General features: G+C 44.7%; 1 protein-coding gene across 3 annotated transcripts in view; it reads right to left on the bottom strand.

Moving 5' to 3' along the window:
- NAA60 (N-alpha-acetyltransferase 60, NatF catalytic subunit) overlaps positions 1 to 20,335 on the bottom strand; it is a 99,789-nt gene that overhangs the window by 9,332 nt on the left and 70,122 nt on the right. Inside the window, exon 6 of one of the 3 annotated variants that reach the window (XR_015300692.1) lies at positions 5,447 to 5,725. Coding sequence is in view for 1 of the 3 variants with exons in the window: in XM_086941349.1 (XP_086797475.1) it covers positions 5,569 to 5,725 (157 nt within the window). In the remaining 2 variants the exon portion in view is untranslated. Of the gene's footprint in view, positions 1 to 5,433; positions 5,726 to 20,335 lie in introns of all 3 variants that reach the window. The other 2 variants (XR_015300693.1, XM_086941349.1) reach the window with 2 other exon arrangements.

Below are 20,335 nucleotides of genomic sequence, written 5' to 3'. Positions count from 1 at the left end.
AAATAGAAGAGGATTTGAGAAGTCACTCAAAATGATCCCTAATTTTTCTTTCTGAAGCACTAATCATACTTTCTATGGCAAAATTAACCCCCTCATGTTCTTCCTTTTTAAATTGAGTGTTTTCAGACTTACCACTTCATTCCAATCAAGATGGCTTCTGGTGTGCCATACTTTTGTCATAAGTAAGACTGTTAGCGCTCTAGTTGTTCTTTAGAACACTCTGGGACATTCTGTCATTGGGCTATACTTGGGGTACATCTGGGTGATATTTGGGCTACATTTAGGCTCTTTTGTCTCTGGTGGCCATCTTGGGAGACTGTATGTCAGAATTTTTTAATGAAATTGAAGAGGGTTTGAGAAGTCACTCAAAATGTGCCCTAATTTTTCTTTCTGCAGCACTAATCATAATTCATATGGCAAAATATACCCCCTCATTTTGTTCCTTTTTAAATTAAATGTTTTAAGAGTTACCACTTTATTCCAATCAAGATGGCTTCAGGTGTGCCATACCTTTGTAATAAGTAGGACTGTTAGCGCTCTAGTTGTTCTTTAGAACACTCTGGGACATTCTGTCATTGGGCTATACTTGGGCTACATCTGGGTGATATTTGGGCTACATTTGGGCTCTTTTGTCTCTGGTGGCCATTTTGGGAGACTGCATGTCAGAATTTTTTAATGAAATAGAAGAGGATTTGAAAAGTCACTCAAAATGTGCCCTAATTTTTCTTTCTGCAGCACTAATAATACCTTCTATTGCATAATATACCCCCTCATTTTGTTCCTTTTTAAATTAAATGTTTTAAGAGTTACCACTTTATTCCCATCACGATGGCTCCAGGTGTGCTATACCTTTGTAATAAGTAGGACTGTTAGCGCTCTAGTTGTTCTTTAGAACACTCTGGGACATTCTGTCATTGGGCTATACTTGGGCTACATCTGGGTGATATTTGGGCTACATTTGGGCTCTTTTGTCTCTGGTGACCATTTTGGGAGACTGCATGTCAGAATGTTTTAATGAAATAGAAAAGGATTTGAGAAGTCACTCAAAATGTGCCCTAATTTTTCATTCTGCAGCACTAATCATACTTTCTATGGCAAAATATACCCCCTCATGTTGTTTCTTTTTAAATTAAATGTTTTAAGAGTTACCACTTTATTCCAATCAAGATGGCTTCAGGTGTGCCATACCTTTGTAATAAGTAGGACTGTTAGCGCTCTAGTTGTTCTTTAGAACACTCTGGGACATTCTGTCATTGGGCTATACTTGGGCTACATCTGGGTGATATTTGGGCTACATTTGGGCTCTTTTGTCTCTGGTGGCCATTTTGGGAGACTGCATGTCAGAATGTTTTAATGAAATAGAAAAGGATTTGAGAAGTCACTCAAAATGTGCCCTAATTTTTCATTCTGCAGCATTAATCATACTTTCTATGGCAAAATATACCCCCTCATGTTGTTTCTTTTTAAATTAAATGTTTTAAGAGTTACCACTTTATTCCAATCAAGATGGCTTCAGGTGTGCCATACCTTTGTAATAAGTAGGACTGTTAGCGCTCTAGTTGTTCTTTAGAACACTCTAGGAGGCTGCAGTAGAACACAAAGGAATCAACTGACAGTCTCTGTCCTTGTTGGATGTACATGTTTTACTGAGAATGTCAGACTTCATTTTCACATGACTGAGAAAGATAATGTGAATTTACAGAAAATATGCTTTCAGTTTAGCTTATAGATCCCCTTCCAAACCACTGTGGGAAAATCATGAGATATTAGTTTTCTTTCAAACAATATTCATGATATCACAGCAGAAGGTTTTTTCACATGGTAAAATCACCTTAGAACCCACCACAATTCCTAAAACGAGTATGGTACCATCAACAAATGATTTATAATGTAACTAAAGTCCTAAAACCCTCTATTAACTACAATGCTTTTTAATGAGGTGCTATCATGTATATTGGTCCCAAGATGGCTGCCAACACTTCTTGGATGAAGTGCTGGCAGCCAATCAGATCAGATGTGTGGTTAGGCTCCGCCCAGATATATATCTTTTTTTGAACCTAAATTACTCAAAATCCACTGGAGCACATATATTGAGACCTAGCAAAGGCACATCGGGCTAACAGTCCCTACAATTTTGCCAAGTTTCGTGCAAATCCATTCTGCCGTTCGAGCTAAAAGTGAGGCCAACCGCCCTATGGAAATTAACATGGGAAAAACGCGTTTTGGGACCCCCCTTTTTTCTCGGCCCCCCCTTGATGAAACCCCCCCAATTTGTCAGGGGCTGCTCAGAAACAAAATGTTCCATTTTCCTGAAAATTTCAGCCGATTCCGTCCACAAACGCCAAAGTTATTAGACATAGAATTTTCAAAAATCCCATAGAGAAAAAATCCTAACTATATATACCTACTGGCGACCGCCATTAGGTAATATATATATATATATATATATATATATATATATATATATATATATATATATATATAACGCTTCGGTTTGCACTCAGCGCGAGTCACTCAACGGACGGGTGCCGCTTCACGGTAGTGCTCCGTGTAAGTATTAACGCTCAAAAATCCTCTTGTCTCCACAAAAGAAAAGGCGGCACTCACTGGACTTTACTGCAGCAGAGTTTTAATTTTCAAGTAAACAAACGCGTTTCGGAGAAATTCCTTCTTCAGTGTTAGCGCTACACATGCCGAGGCACCATTTTAAGTTTACATATTACCATGGCAACAGAATGAGCCAGCAAAGACGCGCTTCGTAATGCGCGCCATATTTGAATGGAGTAAACATCTCTCTTTCTTATTCTGTAACCAAAATAAAACAAGCCACAATCATTATAGCTCGAAATTGATTAAATGCAAATGAACATTGTTTCTGCAATTATCAGAAAGAAAATGATCTTGCCTTGTAACGGCATTTCGCAACCCATCACGACTGGTTGCTCACAATGGCCCAGGTTCCATGTAAAATATTGCCGTGCTCCGGCTTGCGCATGCGGTTTATGTCCAAACAAAGGAAATCAGGGAAGATGAGAGAAAGAAAGAAAAGGAAGAGAAAAAGAAAAAAGGAAAGAAAGACCCATATATAGTCTGTTCACATTTCTAAATCCTTCCTACCAGATTCACTAATGCACATGATTCTTCTCAATAAACAGCCATGATTATACAGATTTATTAATTTCCCAGATGTATCGTCAATTCCTCTCCACTATTTAGTCCATTGGGGGACTTTGTAAGTCTACAATGTAGCGAGACTAGAGTCTCCTCAGGTTAAGCACTCTGTCACCTCCTCTAGCATTCAGAGGTACACAATCTATGCTGAAATACTGTAACAGATCCCTGTCACTTTTGTGTTTTATGGCAAAATGACGTGCCACCGGATAGTTAAAATCCTTGTTCACAATGGCACGCATATGTTCGAGCACTCTCATTTTGACACAGTGTATAGTGCTCCCTACGGATCTCAATCCGCAGGGGCACTTTAAGCAATATACTGCATGTGTTTGGCAGGTCATAAATTTGTTTATTCTTTTGCCATTTTTTAGACTCTTGACTTCCAAGGTTAACACCCTTTTACTGAAGGTGCAGGCCCTACACCTCCCGCAAGGATAGAATCCTTTCATTGCAGTTAGGGTTCCCTGTCTCACCGGGATGGTATCTAGGTGGCTGTGCACTAAACTATCTTTTAGTGAACGTGCCTTCCTGAAGGTGATCAAAAGGTGTAGTAGGAACATCCTTGCCTATGATCGTGTCAGTTTGCAACACATGCCAGTTTTTTCTCATTATGTTTCGTAATGTGTCGGCATCCTCGGAGAATGTGGTTATCATCCGAAACTTTCCATTGTCCTCCTTTGGCTTTTTCTGTTCTAATAGATCCTTTCGAGAGTGATCCCACACTCTTCAAAGTACTTTCTAAGAGGCCTGGATTATAACCCCTTGCCAGAAAGCGATCTATGCTTTCTCTGGATGCTGTGACAAAGTCAAACTCTCTGGAACAATTGCGCTTAAGTCTTAGTAGCTCCCTATAGGGAATACTGTCTTTCCGTTTTTGTAGGTGACTACTACACGCATGTAGCGTGCTGTTCCCCGCTGTGAGTTTCCTATACAGAGCCGTGGTGACTTTTCCCTCTATAATCTCAACCCTCAGGTCAAGGTAGTTTACTGCCACTAAACTCACCTCACCTGAGAATTGCAGATTAACATTGTTTCTGTTGAGATGTACGATGTATTGCTCTGTCTCTTCTATGGAACCCTTCCAAACCAAAAAAAGGTCATCAATATATCTATACCTTGACACTATTTTGGTGGTCCATGCCTCATTGTCAAGGGACCAGGCCACCTGCTCCTCCACCAGCCAATGAATACATTTGCATAGCTGGGGGCGAAGCAGGTGCCCATCGCGGTCCCCGTGACCTGCCTGTAAAGTTCTCCCTGAAAGAGAAAAATATTGTTAAACAAGCAGAATTCAATTAATTCCAATACCATATCATTGTGGACAGCGAATTTCAGTGGTCGTTTCTGCAAGAAGTATTTGACAGCATTCACACCTTGTGAATGATTGATACAAGTGTACAGACTTGTGATGTCCAGGACTATTAAACAGTATGAAGACTGCCACTCGAGTTTCTATGGGGCTAATGAAATCAGTTGTGTCTCATAGACGATTTTAGCCGTGGAAAGCACAAAATAGAACTTTGAGAGATTTTCAGTTAGATTGCCCATTAAAGAGACTATGGCAAAATGTGGTCACATAGTCATGCAGTTAGAAACAAATACATGCGCTTTAAGTCTCCAAGAAAAACCAAGGAAGGGGCCGTGGACTGTGTTAATGATTAGTGAAAATAAATGGCACTCATCATAGTGAGCTTGAATAGCACATTAGAAATAGAAGGGACCAAGAAACAGATCCAAAACTATGGCATCAGTATACCCTAGCAATGCATTTTATAAACATTGTACTAAACTTTGAATAATAAAGAAGAATTCCTTTTTATATTTGACTATCGGTGCATAGGTCTTATGAGCAGCTTGTGGAGGAAGTAACAGGGCTACAGGGACATATGGCTAATTGTATACTCTTTACACCATGGATGTCAGGACTGGCTCATAAAATTCAAGAGGGGTAGGTCTGTCATTTTGTACAAAAAGGATTACTGCATTCTTAGGCACTTAATTTCATTCTACTCAACAACTGAAACTACTCTTAGATATCATAATAGAGTCTTGTTCCACGTTTTTCACTCAGTCCACCATCATATATTCCTAGTAAGCCCTTGTAATAAATATTCTCTTGATGTTCTGTCCGATTTCAGTGTTTTGCACCTATGCAGAAGGCATATCTCCACGCTCACCTTTTTTATCAGCATTCTATGGCATTTGCTTACAATTACTTGTAACCTATTCCTTAGTCTAACAGTTGTATTTAAGTGATACCTTTATTACTCACATTCCCTTAGTGTTGTCTTTGGCCTCTACTGCTTCCACTCAACATCGCCTTCTAAGAATTATAGATCCCTGGCTCCTGCCACAGTACCTCCATCATTGACTTCAGCCCAGATTTCCTTGTGGTCACATAGTTCGACTGTAGGCAATGCCACTCTTTGCCGAGATGCCAGACCAGGGCAGTAGGCTACGCAGAAGAGTCTGTGCTTGCCGGTAAATTCGCTGGGGAATGGAACACGGGCTGAGGTTCGCTAATGTAGACCCAAAATGCTGAAGATAATCAGTAAACCTTAGTCAAGGAAATTCGAAAAAGAAAGCATATGGAACAGCAGATGAAACTACAGTCACATCTTAACAGAATTTTACAAGGATAGTGGGATATTAATGATATCAGAAAGGTCCACAAAGGCACGCAATACGTCTCAACAGAATTCAGTCCCTGAACGTCATCTAGATATGCGTCCATTTCCAGATAGGTTACTTCTGAGTGACTTCTGTGGGCTGGCACTCCAATGCAAACCTGTGTTGCACTCGTTCATCCAGGACTACGAGAAGTGTACCAAGCATTATCTGCACCATTCATGCTGCCCTAAGGTTGTCACTCCCACCTAGCTCCAAGAGCACAGACTGGTGAGCATTTGTCAATGTCTCAGCTTAGAGCATCTAAAGTTACACGCTTCCAATCCCTTGCCCCTTCAATGAGTTTGCAACACTATTGTGCAATGGGCAGACTAAATGGTGTATCTTATGAGCCTGTTTTGGTGTACATATTGTATATAGCAGTGTGAATTCTGTGGATACCTTTCTGTTCACTACTGACATTTAAGCAGCCAGAGCTGCTAAAGACCAAAAAGGGTACCAGCAGTGGCTGTGTCTCCTCAGTATAACCTAGTCAGTTATCTAGAAGTGAGGAAGATAACTGTCTGCATGGTCGTCCACTTTGTAGGGATAATGTTTAAACTAATTCCAATGTACCCCTGGCCTATATCTATGGCTATGCTCTATAGGATTTAATATTCACAGTATAGGTTTTCAAATAAAAGAATCTTTACAAAATACTGTGAGACATATACATTGTGCTAAAAATATCTTGGGACAGAAGATTAGAAATGAGAACATCATTTTTAGTGTTAAAGTTGTATATAATAAATCGGTTTTTAGTTGTATTACTTGTATTAGTTTTAAACATGTATTAATTATTTAAATGTTCAAGTTTACTTCATTCTCTTTTGTGCTTTTTAAATTTAATAATAGATTTTGTTTTTTATTTTATGTCAATTTTTTGGGGGGTTGTAGGGTTTGAAGGGGGATGGGAAGTTTAACATTTTTTTTTTTTTTATGAAATCTTTATTTTGCAGTATAGTAAAGGGAAAAAATAACAGAGAAGAAGAAAAGAGAAAAAAAAAAAAAAAAAAAGCGACACACCGCCACGAAACCCCACACAGGGGGCGCAAAGAAGGGGGAGGGACTCATCCAAAGGGGAAGGGCAATAGAGCTCCACAGTCCATCCATAATAGGGATTCTAGTCCAACATAGGTAGTGGTAGAGCGAGGCAACGTTCAAAGTCCGCACGCGGCACCGCAGCCCTCCCCAGGCACAGTTAGTCGCAGCGAGAGAAAGGGGGGAAAGGAGAACAGAAGACGAACACCCCAACTATCCCCCACCCACAACCCACCCCAACATCTCCCTCCCCCCAGTGGCGGCGACTAGCACTCATAGCACTCAACACAGGCATTCTTGAAATCAAATCTGGAAAAGATGGAGAGATCGCAGCGTTGGCGGGCACACAGCTGAGGGCAAACCTCGGGACAGAAATCTCACAAGTGCGCCCCAATTATACATGAAGTTCCTAAAGTGCCCCAGGAAAATGTCAGAAAGGCGTTCCATGCTTAACAGACGCCACAGTCGGGCATGCCACAAGGAAATGGCCGGGGCAGACGGGGATTTCCACGCTGCCGCTAGGGTCTTTTTGGCCGCACCCAAACACAACCACATCACCCGCTTATCCGCCTTAGTCTGGTGTTCAAGTAGCGGGTCTCTAAGCCCCAGTAGGACAAAGTCCATGGAGTTCGGTATCGGGTAACCCAAGATGTCTCTAATGTGGGATAGAATCTCAGCCCAGTACGGCCGGATGGTAGGGCAGTCCCACCAAATATGTTTAAAGTCTCCCAACATCCCACAGCCCCGCCAACACCTATCCGAAGTAGCTGGGAAAATGCGGTGCAATTTGGAGGGATATAGGTACCAATCAAAGATGACTTTCATATGTGCTTCTCTGAGATCAGCAGAGTGATTGTGCGCTGTCACGTCTCTCCATAGGGTCCGCCATTCGACAGCAGAGATGTCCCTCCCCAGCGTGGTTTCCCAGTGATCTTGATATCGTGGGCGTGGTGACACGACAGAGTCTAATAGCAGTTTATACAAGAAGGAGATCGCACCCCTCATGGTAGTAGTGTGGAGTAGGAAGGACTCAAATTTTGACAAGGGCCTGGTAGCCGCGCCCACCACTGCAGGCGATGTAGCCCAATGCAGGAGTTGGAGATGCCTGAAGCGCTCCGTCGGGAGGACGCCATAGTCCCTCATACAGTTGTGGAAAGTGAGGGGTACGGCGCCGTGGAACAAATGGGTGAGTGCTCTACAGCCACCCTTCCTCCATCTGTCAAACGGTCCCTCCTCCAGAGCCGGTGGAAAAGCCGGATTGAAATGAATTGGGGTGAAAGGGGACGGGAACGTGGTCCAGCGGTCGTCACCGCTCACCGTGTCCCACACCTTCAGCACCGTGCTCGTGGGGGTGCTAATGTAGGCATTCCTGGGGCGGTCCGTCTTGGATTTCCAGGCTAAGTCCCAAATGGAGCGGCCCGCCACGCTACGGTCCATGTGGAGCCAGTGTTTCTCCGAGTGCTTTTGGGACCACTCTACCATGACCCTCAGTTGGGCGGCTTTGTAATATAAATGCATGTCCGGAAAGCCCACCCCCCCCTCTGCACGTGGGCGCCTCAGGACGTGGAATGGGAGCCTTGCTCGGCCACCCTGCCAGACATACCGGAGCATCATGGTCTTCAATTGGCGGAAGTAGTCTAGCCCTATCGGAATAGGTAACGCCTGAAACAAATACAACAGTTTGGGAAGGAGCACCATTTTAAGGGCGTGCACCCTGCCTAGCCACGAGATGTATTTAGGCTTCCAGCGTTCCAGCTCAGCCCTCACGGAGGATAGCATCGGGGGGAAATTAGCGTGGAACAGGGCATTCACGGTAGAGGTCAGTCGTACGCCCAGGTAGAGCAAGGACTCCGAAGCCCAGGAAAGAGTAGTGAGCAGTCCGACCGCGTGCACCTCCCCCGCCGAGAGAGTCAGGTTAAGGATGTAGGATTTATCGAAATTTACCTTAAAGCCCGCCACTTCCTCGTAGGCCGAGAGCACTGAGTGGACATGTGGCAGCGACAGCGCTGGATCCCTGATGGACAGCAGAACATCGTCCGCAAAGAGCGAGATCTTGTGCTGTTCGCCCGTAAAGGGAAGACCCAAAATCCCCTCATTATCCCGGACTGCTAACGCTAATGGCTCAATACTCAGAGCAAAGAGAAGGGGTGAGAGGGGACAACCCTGGCGCGTCCCTCGGGAATGGCGAAAAGCCGTGGATCTATGGCCATTGACCAATACACGGGACGTGGGTCCACTGTAATTAGCCTCAACCATCTTCACGAACGCGGGCGAGAAGCCGAAAGCCACTAGAGTCCGATGTAAAAAGCCCCAGTCGACGCGGTCGAAAGCCTTCTCCGCGTCGAGCCCCACGAGCACCGCGGGTATGTGGAAGCGCTCCGCCTTCTCTATGAGGTGTATGACGCGGCGCAGGTTATCATGGGTCTGTCTGCCCTTGATAAATCCCGATTGATCAGGATGGATCAGGGCAGGCATCAAGTCCTGCAGCCTAGTCGCCAAGATGGAGGAATACAGTTTGGCGTCTAAATTGAGGAGTGCTATCGGGCGGTAGGATGAACAAAGGGTAGGATCCTTCCCCGATTTAGGAATAATGCTGATTAGTGCTTCAGCCATAGAGTCTGAAGTCCTGCCCTCAATCGCCATTGCGTTGAAGAGGGAAACCAGGTAGTCGCATATTTCAGAAGCAAATGTTTTGTAAAAGAGGGCCGTGTAGCCATCAGGCCCGGGGGCCTTGTGCAGCTTCAGGTTTTTAATGGCCTCCAAGATCTCCTCACGGGTGACGGGGGAGGATAGCAATTCGTTCCATTCATTAGAAACCTTCGGGAGTGACAGGCCCTCCAGGAATTTGGACTGTGCGTCGGGGTCGAGAGCGTCACTCGAATAGAGTGCCGCGTAAAAGCGCCCGAAGATGGCTGCTTTGTCCGCGTCTCTATGCCGGATAGAGCCCGCCTGATCGCGAATACCCCCGACATATTCCTTCTCGTGTTTGTCCCGTAGTTGTCGGGCCAAATGACGCCCGATCTTGTTGCCCTGGGAGTAGGAGGTACGCCTGAGTCGCAGAAGGGTGAATTCTGCCCTGTTATTGTAATGGGCCCTCAGTTTCCCTCGGACCGCCGTTAGGGGGCGTAGGGTCACCCTGGATGGGTTCGCCTTGTGAGCCTGCTCCAAGGTAGCCAATTCCAATTCCAGAGCTTCCCTCTCCTCGCGCCGCAGTTTATTCAGGTTCGCGTTGAGAGCGAGGCACGTGCCCCGCAAGGAGGCCTTGCACGCGTCCCACGTGGTATATACCGACGTGTCCGAAGGTGGGTTAAGGAGGAAGAAATCACCAATCGCCTTACGTAGTGCCTTACACGACGTCTCATCCCGGACCAGAGCCGCCGGAAAGTACCACTTACGCCAACCATCCCCCCCAGCGGCCCAGCGCAATCCCAGAACAACAAGGCTGTGATCTGATAGCGAAAGTGGAAAAATATTCGCCAGTCGTATATCTCCCCGAAGAGCCTGGCTGAGTAAGACATAGTCAATACGGGAGTATGTGTGGTGTACGTTGGAAAAGAAGGTGTAATCTCTGGCCTGAGTGTGAAGAAAGCGCCAACCGTCAAACAACCCTAGATCTCTCAACTGTTGCTTAGTTTTGTCCGAAAAGACGCCCGTGTCCGCCCTGCGGCCCCCAGAGCTATCCTGCCCTCCGTCCCACACCATATTAAAATCGCCTAGCATTATTAAGTGACCCTCCACAAAGCCCCCCATTCTGTCCAGCAAATCCTGCAGAAAGCCATTCTGACCCGCGTTAGGGGCATACAAGACAGCAAAGGTACACAGGCGGTCCCGCAACAGACCTTTCACCAGGAGCCAACGGCCGTCTCTATCCGCACTCACACCCAGGGGCTGAAAATGAAGGGAAGCCCGAAAGAGTAGGGCCACCCCTCTATGTTAACATTTTTTTTATAGATTATAAGAGTTATTTTTATGTTACTTTATTAATTATGTATATTACTTGTATTAATTAATAACTTGCCAACTATGGTAATGTTTTGGTAATTGGATAATTAGATATTTGACTGTAATAATTAGTTGATTTTAATTATTTGGATATTAAGTATATTATGTTTTTTGTATAATAATTTTACGGAGTTATTACTTTTAACACTAAAGTGAATTGCTATTTTGTCTTTTACTAATTTAATTAATGTTTTAATTGTTTGATATAATTCTATGCATACTGTTATATGTTAATTGCGTTTAACTATTAATATAAATTATATGAAAACATGTTTTTATTTGTTTAGAGAGATATATTTTATGCTTATTTATTTTATATATACATAATTTATTTATTTCCATTTAGAATAGGGAAAATTCAAACTCAGATTTCTAAAGTTTAACATTTTACCTTCAGATGCTTAAATGTAAACAAAACAAATTAGGAAAGTTGAAGGTAATTTATGGACCTAAACAGCATACACACCATAATATAAATACACCCTGTCATATTCGATATAGAAAAAATCCAATAAATGTTGAATTATGCATTTTTTCATTATGAAATGCATCATCCTCTCAGCATGTTCTTTTTAAATTGTACAGAAATATAATAGTCTATATAAATAATATAAATAAAAAATACTTTTTTCTATATCCAATTTGACAGGGTGTATTTGTATTATATTGTGTATGCTGTTTTGGTCCATGAATTACCTTCAAATTTCCTACTTTGTTTCGTTTACATTTGACTTAACACACCCTGATTTCGGAAATTGCGTCATGGGTACCCTTAGTCTTACAAATACCTTCCGATACTTATACTGGAGTGAGAATAGTAATTCTGACCCATCCAAAGCCTAACACTTTTCATATTGTTGCTTATCTTGGATTGAGATGAATACATTTGACCCCTCCAAAGTTCCCTACTGTTGCTTACGCTGGATTGGGAACAGTCCTGGACTTGGCTCTCTCGGTTTGGTCATTCCCAGCTTTGACTACACCCTCCTGTTTTCAGAACTTGTTTTTGTTGGCTTTAGGACTCTGAGCACTTTACCATTATAACCAATGATGAAGTGCTTGTGCTCTCTCCCTTAAAAATGGCGACACTGGCTTAGACCCAACAGGCACATTTAATTTACTTGCACATCCCCGGTAAAGTGGTACTACATGTATCCGTGCCTGTACATTAAATGCTAGTAGTGTGCCTACAGCACTCACTATGCCACCCACTTAAGAAGCCCTTTAAATAGGTCTCAACCAGGTCTCAAGCCTGCCTTTGCAAGCTTGTGTGTGCAGTTGTAAATTGCCATTTTGACCTGACAAAATTAACCTTTTACCAGGCCTAACCTTCATTTTTAAAACATACAAGTCACACCTAGGGTAGGCCCTAAGCAGCCCATAGGGAAGGGTGAAGTGCAATGAAAAAGTTGGACATGTACTTTTAATTTTTACATGTCCTAGTAATAAAGAATAGCTAAATAAATTCTACACTACTGAAAAGCCTACCTCTCCCATAGGATAACTTTGGGTTATGGTATTACAACTAATAAGTGATAACTTTCACTTGGGAACAGGTAGGAATATCGAGTTTGGCACCAAAAGAATTGTAATTTAAACCCTTCTTTAATCGTAAAGTCGGATTTAAAGTAACAATTCTGAAAAGCCACTTTTACACAGTTGGCATTTTCTTGTCCAAACCATTTGGTGCCTGCATCCTGTATCGCATGACTAGGTGTGGCTGGCAATTGGACCTTGTATATTGTTTCTGGACAAGAAGGCGAAGTCAGAATAGGTGTTGGCAGGATGGGCCATCTTTGACTTGATGGAGGGGACTGAGCTGTCATCCTAATACACCGGCACATCAAAAATACTCTGCCTCAGTACACTCTCAAGGTGTTCATACTAGTCTTCTGCGTCCTCAGACAAGATGGGGGCAGGGAGGGAGGAAATTCCAGCCACCTTTGGGGTGAAACCCTCTAGAAAGCCCTACTTCAAAGCTGGTCCCTTCAGACCCAACTCTTCAGTACACACCTAGACCTGTGGAAGACTAAGAAGGACTGATGTGCTACTCTATTAAAAGAAAAACTGCTGCCCTGCCACCCTGCTGCCCTCCTGCCTGAGAGAGGACTGGACCTGCATCTTGAAACCAGGACCAAAAGAGTGACTCCATGGGCTAGCTGGCGACTAGCTGGCTGTACTTCTAATCGAAGTCTCATGGATAGAAATGGCTCCAATTCACTTGAACTCTGCACCTGGACTCTGCCTGCTGCGAGTCCTATCCTTGAAGGGTTGCCCCTCCAGGCAAGGACCCTTGGAATTTGGAATAAAGGTGCTTTGCCAGTCCAGCTGTGGTCATCAAATCCGGTGGAACGATCCACCGCACAGCTTCAAGCATCATTGGAACAGACATCTAGCGACAAAGAGCCCCGCCACAGATGTCAGCCTCGACAGAATCGATACCAAGAAACGCAAAGTCTCGCCTCCAAGCCCCATTGGAACAGACGCAACTTGATGCAAAGCCTTGCCACACATCTTCATAGGAGCTAACAAAGCGCAACCCAACCCAACCCAACCCAATGCAGCACTTCACATTGCAGCCCTCCTAGCTCTTCAATGGACCGATGCAGCATGACACAACTTGACACAGGACCTCACATCTCAGCCCTTGCAGCTACCTGGGTCCGACGATAGGGGACACAAAACCTCGCAAAGCAACTCCACACAGACCGTGCATCAAAGACATGAGGTACTATGCAGCAGACTCGACTGGGTCCATGTAGCCAGCCTGTGCTCCATCACAGCTAGCCTGAAATTGTGACTGTGTCCCAGTCCACCACAGTTGGCGCCTTGAGTCTTTAAGCACTATTTTTACCCCAAAAAATTATTTGCATATCTCCGGTTTTACTAATTGGATTTTTGTCGTTTTGGTCTGAAATAGTTTATAAAATGTTACTCTACGTTTCTAAATTGGTGTGGGATAGTTCTTGTGATGTGGTTTAATTTTATTACTGTTGGAAGTGTAGCAAAAGTACTTAACACATTGCATGTAAGTTCAGCCGACTGCTTTGTGTCAAGCTAAAAGAAGGTTAATGTGGGGTTTGTGTGAGACTTCACCCTGACAAGAATTGTGGGTGCTTCTTGAGTAGTATTTCACACCCCCCTCAACCAGTAACCCAATTTCCTACATCGGTGTTCAGCAGTGAGATTCAGTACTTATGTTTGTGTGGTGCAATACTGTGAATTTGTATAACGCTAAAATCCCAGTTAAAAAATTTGGTACCAGATTCAACATCTTTTTAAATTATCCTTTTTTCTCCTCTCAAATTGGTAATATTTACAAATGTAATTTTGTTGTTGCACCTGTGATACTTTGCCAGAATGGAAATGGATCCAAACTGCCTATCGGATGACGATATGTGGAATCTGGTCCACACAGATGACTTTAGCAAGGCTGAGATGCAGAAGTTCTGCAAAGAGGGGGCTGGCCGTAAAAAAGGGGAACACTAAGCAGGACCTTTGGGTTGTCCTGTATGCTTTTGAGGAAGCACGCTGGTGGAAGGCTTCAACATGAATCCAGGACCATAACGTCCCTGAGAAGGATGAGGAGGAAGGAAATTAATTGGGAATGGCTCCAGAGGAGAGAGGAGGGGCCCCAGAAATGGAGTCCCCTGATGGATCTAATGCAGGAAGCAATGTAATCCCACATCCAGTCTCATGAAGAGGCAAAGGACAGACAGGCTGAGATGGAACTGAAGCTGCAGTTAGCTGAGCTGGCTATAGAAGAGAGAAGAGCTAAGACAGAAAGAGTGTTAAATAAGGCGGAGGCTGAAAGGGCCTTTGCAGAAAAGAGGATGGTATGGACTCATGAACAGAGTCAAAAGGAACTGGACCTAAAGCTCAAATAAGCCTCAGAGTTCAACAGTAATGGTTGCAGCAACAGCACAGTGTCCAATGGAGATTAAGGAGTCCTTATACCCATAGACCTGGTGCCCAGCTTTGAGATGAGGGGTGATACTGATAGGTGGTTTGCAGCCTATGAGGTAGCCCTCAGAATATATAGGGTCCCAGAGGAGGTTTTTTTGGGGGGTGGGGGGGGGGGGGGGGGGGGAATGGCAATATTTGGAGCACATGCCAGCTGTAGGGAGGTATACCCTGTTGGCTTTAGGAATGACTTGCTGTCCTAAACCCCTGTGAAAGCAGCCCTTATCACTAACTTTAGCCGCACCACACAGGGATACCATTTAAGGTTTAGGGACAGTCCCTGGCTGACTGACCAGTCTTTGGTAGATGCTCTGGACTTCTCTAGAAAGGCGCTGAATGGTTGGGTGAAGGAAGCCAAGTGAGTAGTTATGAAGGGCTATATAATCTAATTTTGAGAGTGCTCTTGCTCAGTAACTGTTTCTCAGAGTTGTACAAACACCTGGTTGACTGTAAGCTCACTGATCCGAGGGGGCTTGCAAAGAAAAATACCTCTGAGTTAGTACGAGAGTGTCTGAGAAGGTACCTAGAAGTGATCCTGAAGGGGGTGGCACAGGTTTCCCCAACAGAGTGAGGGGGAGGTATAGAGTGACACAGACATGTCACAGAATAGTGTGGGGAAAAGGTTCCGATTCTAAACATTGGAGAGGATTTTCAGGTGGATGGTTGCCCAGGGAGACCCATTACCAACACCCAGTGCTTTGATTGCTCCCAGCTGGAGCACAAGTGAGGAGGTCTGATCTGTACTAAAGGGTACCACCCAATAGCGGATAGCTTTCAGATGCCCATAGACCGCATTCTAGGTACTACATTACCACCAGTTTTCAGTGACCTGGAAGGGGCAGTCACCTAGGGGTCTCTGAAGTCAGTTTTATGGCGGTATCACTCCCAAACAGAGGGTAAGGAAGCCCAGATGGAGGGACGGTGGTCAGAAGGACTCACCCCACCCCTGCTCAGCCAAATGGTACAGACATTGGGATAAAGATAGCCCCAGGATACCAGCCTGGGACTGGTGGAAGATAGAGTGGAAGTAGGGTGCCTAACACCAGGGCCTGTTGCCCCTCCGCCCCCCCCCCCCACTCAGATACCTTGGAGCCCATAGGAAACTCCATGCCAGCCACAAGGATGGAACAGAGGTCTACCCAATGTCCCAGCTTTGGATTTCCACCTGGCAGTGGATTGCCCAGGCCTAGCTCCTGACACTGACAGCCGTCAGCGGCTACTGTTGGTTGCCGACCTTCTGGGCAGAGTCCTCTTTGGGTTGGGGACAGAAGTCTGATCCAGAGGGCGGAATGGACCACATCACTTTGTTGGTCATGGTGGTACTTTCTGCCTATTGGGATGCATTTTTGAACAAGTTATGGTTAGGTTTTTTCAGAGATGGAGTCTATAAGGAAGACAAAGGGTTCCCCAAGAATCAGTCCAGTGGCTCAGGAGAGTATATACAGAGGAGTCCAACTGAGTTCAGAGAGGCATTGAACTCACATGTACCCCTACACAACAGGGACTTCAGCCATGTTCTTTTACCTAAGCAGGGAATCCCATCAAGGTATTGGTTACTCTGGCATGGCTTTTGGCTGGAGTGCTGTCAGGTTGGACTTGTCCCTCCACTCTGCATGACCATCCTCAAACATTTTGCCTTCACCCACCTGTTTTCTGAATCAGTTCTTGTTGGCTTGTAGGACTCTGAACACTTTACCACTGCTAACCTGTGACAAAGTACTAATGCTCTCCCTTAAACATGGTGAAATTGGCTTACACCCAAATGGCACATTCAATTTACTTTTAAGTCCCTAGTAAAGAAGTACTACATGTACCCAGAGCCTGTAAACTAAATTCTACTAGTGGGCCTGCAACACCCATTGTGTATGGACTAAAGTAGCCCTTCAAACAGGTCTCAGGCCTGCCATTGCAGCTCATGTATGCAGTTTTACACTGACATTTCAACCTGGCAAAGTAAACCTTTCTCCAGGCATAACCTTCTTGTTTAATACATACAATTTGCACCCAAGGTAGGCCCTAAACAACTCATAGGGCAGGGTACAGTGTATTTAAAAAGCTTTTAGGTTTTACGTGTCGTGGTAGTGAAAAACTCACATCCGTTTTTGACTGCTGCAAGGCCTACCTCTCAGATAGGATAACATTGGGTAACCTTATTACATTTCATAAGTGATGACTTACAATTGAGAGTTTGGTGTCTAAAGAATTGCAATTTAAAATCCAATTAAATGGTACATTTGGAATTTAAGTCACAATTCTGAAAATGCCACATGTACAAAGTTGACAGTTTCTTGTCCCAACGATTTGATGCCTGCACCCTCTACGATGAGTCACATGACTGGGTATATCTGGCAGTTGGTTTTGGTGTATTGCTCCCAGACAGTGTGACAAAGGGGAATAAGGGTTGTCAGGACAAGCCATTCCTGACTTGATGGGGAGGAGCTGTGACCTACCACACTTGCACATCACAAAGACGCTGCCTCAACACACTTACAAAGGGTTTCACACTAGTCTTTTATTCCCCCAGACGGGGCAGGAAATTTCAAACACCTTTGGGGGTGAAACCCTCTAGAAACTTCTACTTTAAAGCCGGCACCAAGGTTAAATAGTCAATTAATTTGCATTTCTATGGCGCAACTAGAAAACAGTTGTTAATCTTTACCTCAGAAACTCAGTCATGTCCCAAAAAAAGAATAAACAATATAAGTGGGTGACATCTTGTTGCTTTCCACTATCCCATAAACCTCAGAGAAAGCTGGGCAATCTTAGGCGACCTAGGTAAAAACAGACTAATATGAAAGAAAGCCTAACTGCTAGCAGGAATTCCATGGAAGAGAGAAAAAGGAATGTCATTAAGAGACAAATAATTACTTTTAAAATAAAAATTATTATGAGAGAGAACTAGGATTACAGGTAAGAAACTATTCCTTCTCTCTTAGGGGATAGCCACATATAATCATACGCCCGGAACAGATTAGCTAGCTCATCCCCCTAAAATCCCACGAAGCAAGAGATCAACATGAAGAATAGTATAATCAGACAAAAAAATCTTTAGTGATGCTTGCCCCACTTGGGCATCAGCCTTAGAGCCTGAATCAAGACAATTGTGTCTTTTAAAGCTGTGAACTTATGTCCAAGTTGCAGCTTTGCAAAGCTCAGCAATTAGGATGTTCCTAAATAAAGCAGCAGTAGATGATTTACCTCTAGTGGAGTGGGCTCTAGATCTACCAGATAGGGTTTTGTTTGCTTTTTGATAACAAAGGATTATGTAGGAAACAATCCATCTAGAGAAGGATTGTTTAGATGTGGCATATCCTGTCTACATACGACCATAGTTGACAAAGGAGTTGCTTTGATTTTCTAGAAGTTCTAGTGGATGGTCTTTTGGCTTCTCTCAGAACATCGATGCATTCTTGAGGGAGATTCAGGTGACCATATTGTATAAGTTCAGGAGTTATGCAGCCAAATTCAACAAAGTGAAGGTTGGGATGATGAATCTGGCCTTCATACTTCTGAAGAAGCTCTGGTCTGCATGGCAGCCTCCTGTGTGGACACTCAGAGGTGAGGGAGATCCGTGAACCACCACTGTTGGGGCAACAAGAGTTGTTCTGGCCTAGAATGTGAGAACTTGATGATCAATGTTGGCCGTAGGGGAATCCGAGGAAAGAGGTTCAAAAAATTAACTTTTCAGTCGATCCATAGGCCATTCTCCAGTGTGCCTGGTTGGTAGAATCTTAGGCCAAAGTTTGGTCATTTCTTCTTTTCTTCATCTGCAATAAAGATCTATTTCAGGAAAACCCCAATCGAAAAAGAGGTTGTGAAGTACAGCGTCGTTTAGTACTCATTAATGATTTTTTTGAATGATGTTGCTTAGAGTGTCCGCTTAAGCATTCTGGGTTCCAGGGTGGTGGCCAACTAATTTTGAGATTCCTGGGTAAAAGCCATTTCTAGATTGTTTATACTTCCAAGAACAGAGGTCTGGATCTCATTCCTCCCTGTTTGTTCAGATGATGCATGGTTGTTGTATTGTCTTTTTGAACAAGGAGAGAGTTGGTCTTGAATGACGGGAGAAAAGCCTTCAAGACAACTTATGTAAGTGAGCTTATCGGGCTTTGTTTTGCCCAGCTCAACGCGATTCCGGCTCAACCCGATTCCTGCCCCCTGCCTGCCATTACTGCCGGGAACCTGCCCTCAGTATTGACGGATTACACCGGCTCAGCGAGTGCAGACGTCGACAGTCGGTGGCTGCTAAGAGCGAAGGACATCATGGAGTGCTTTCTGGATGGACTAAGCGGAGCACTGGAAGGGCGGGAGGCGGAGCCAGTGACGGAGCGGAGCACTGGGAGAGCGGAACACTGATTATGGCGAGGCCGCTGGGGCTCTGAGGTGAAGGGCGCCTCAAACGATTGTTCACCGGCTGTCCTCATCGCTCCCTGGCAGATGGAGAGAGCGTCTGGTGGTGGGGGCTGCGGACCCGGACCTTGACCCCCAGGGCTGGAGATTGACTGTTAAGTGCACCGGAGGTGCCTAGGAGGGCACCTAAGCGGAGTTACGGTTCTCTGCTCCTCTTCACCTTCCCCCTCCTATATACGGGGGCCCATCCGTAGACTGCCTTGAGTGCCCAGTAGGCTATTGACAAGCACAGAGATTGTGGGTGGCATAATACTGATCACACCCGATGCGCCTCTGGAGGCAATTCTCATTAGAATGGAGGGAGACGCAATGGCGAGGCTGACTTGAGGAGACACAGCTTGTCTCCTCGCTGTGGCTGCAGTTGCTGGACCCTTTCCCCCCCTACGCTCACCCCGCAATATTTGTGTCCTTTGTGACCAGGGCAGACAAAGTCAGTAGCAGTTGGCGCATTGTGGAGGTACCGGGAGGTACCGGGAGGTATGACTGAAAGAGAAGTTGCCTGCATGCGGGTTGTCACAACGCATCCTGACTCCTGTCCCACTGTCCCATGACTTTGAGGACTCTGGACTGCTTTATTTGTTATTTATGGTGTAACGCTCTATCCCATTGTCCTTGGAACCATTTATTGGTATTTTATCTGTTGAGCCATGGTTAGGCGCAAGGCAACACTAGCTACTGCAAGGGCAAAGACTGGTACCATAGCTTCAGTAACTAGACAAGGAGATTGAGCTGGGTAATATTTCTAGGTCTTCAAATATTGCCTTTTATCCCCAGAATGTTGATACTCAAGTGTCTCAGGCAGGGGGTGACGATGAACTTTTGAGCCCGTCTAATATCACCGGGAATCATGAGGGCATGCAGGCCAGTGTTGAGACATTAACCAGCCAATAGTTCATCCGCCGTCCATGCCACTGCCCTTTTTTCCTGCTGTTATAATAAGCAATAAGGGGGGTTTTGAAGCCTCTCCAACACAAAGAAAACTGGTTATCACAACTAGTAAGCAATCGGAAACCTCATCAGCCACTAGGCGTGTGGATTTATTCTTGGCCGACAAGGAGGGCCCACGGTTAGGTGCAGG

Source organism: Lissotriton vulgaris, chromosome 10, assembly GCF_964263255.1.
Source record: "Lissotriton vulgaris chromosome 10, aLisVul1.2, whole genome shotgun sequence".
Lineage (NCBI taxonomy): Eukaryota > Metazoa > Chordata > Amphibia > Caudata > Salamandridae > Lissotriton > Lissotriton vulgaris.
The sequence above is the reverse complement of the archived record's forward strand: the minus strand, read 5'-3'. Positions and strand labels throughout refer to the sequence as shown.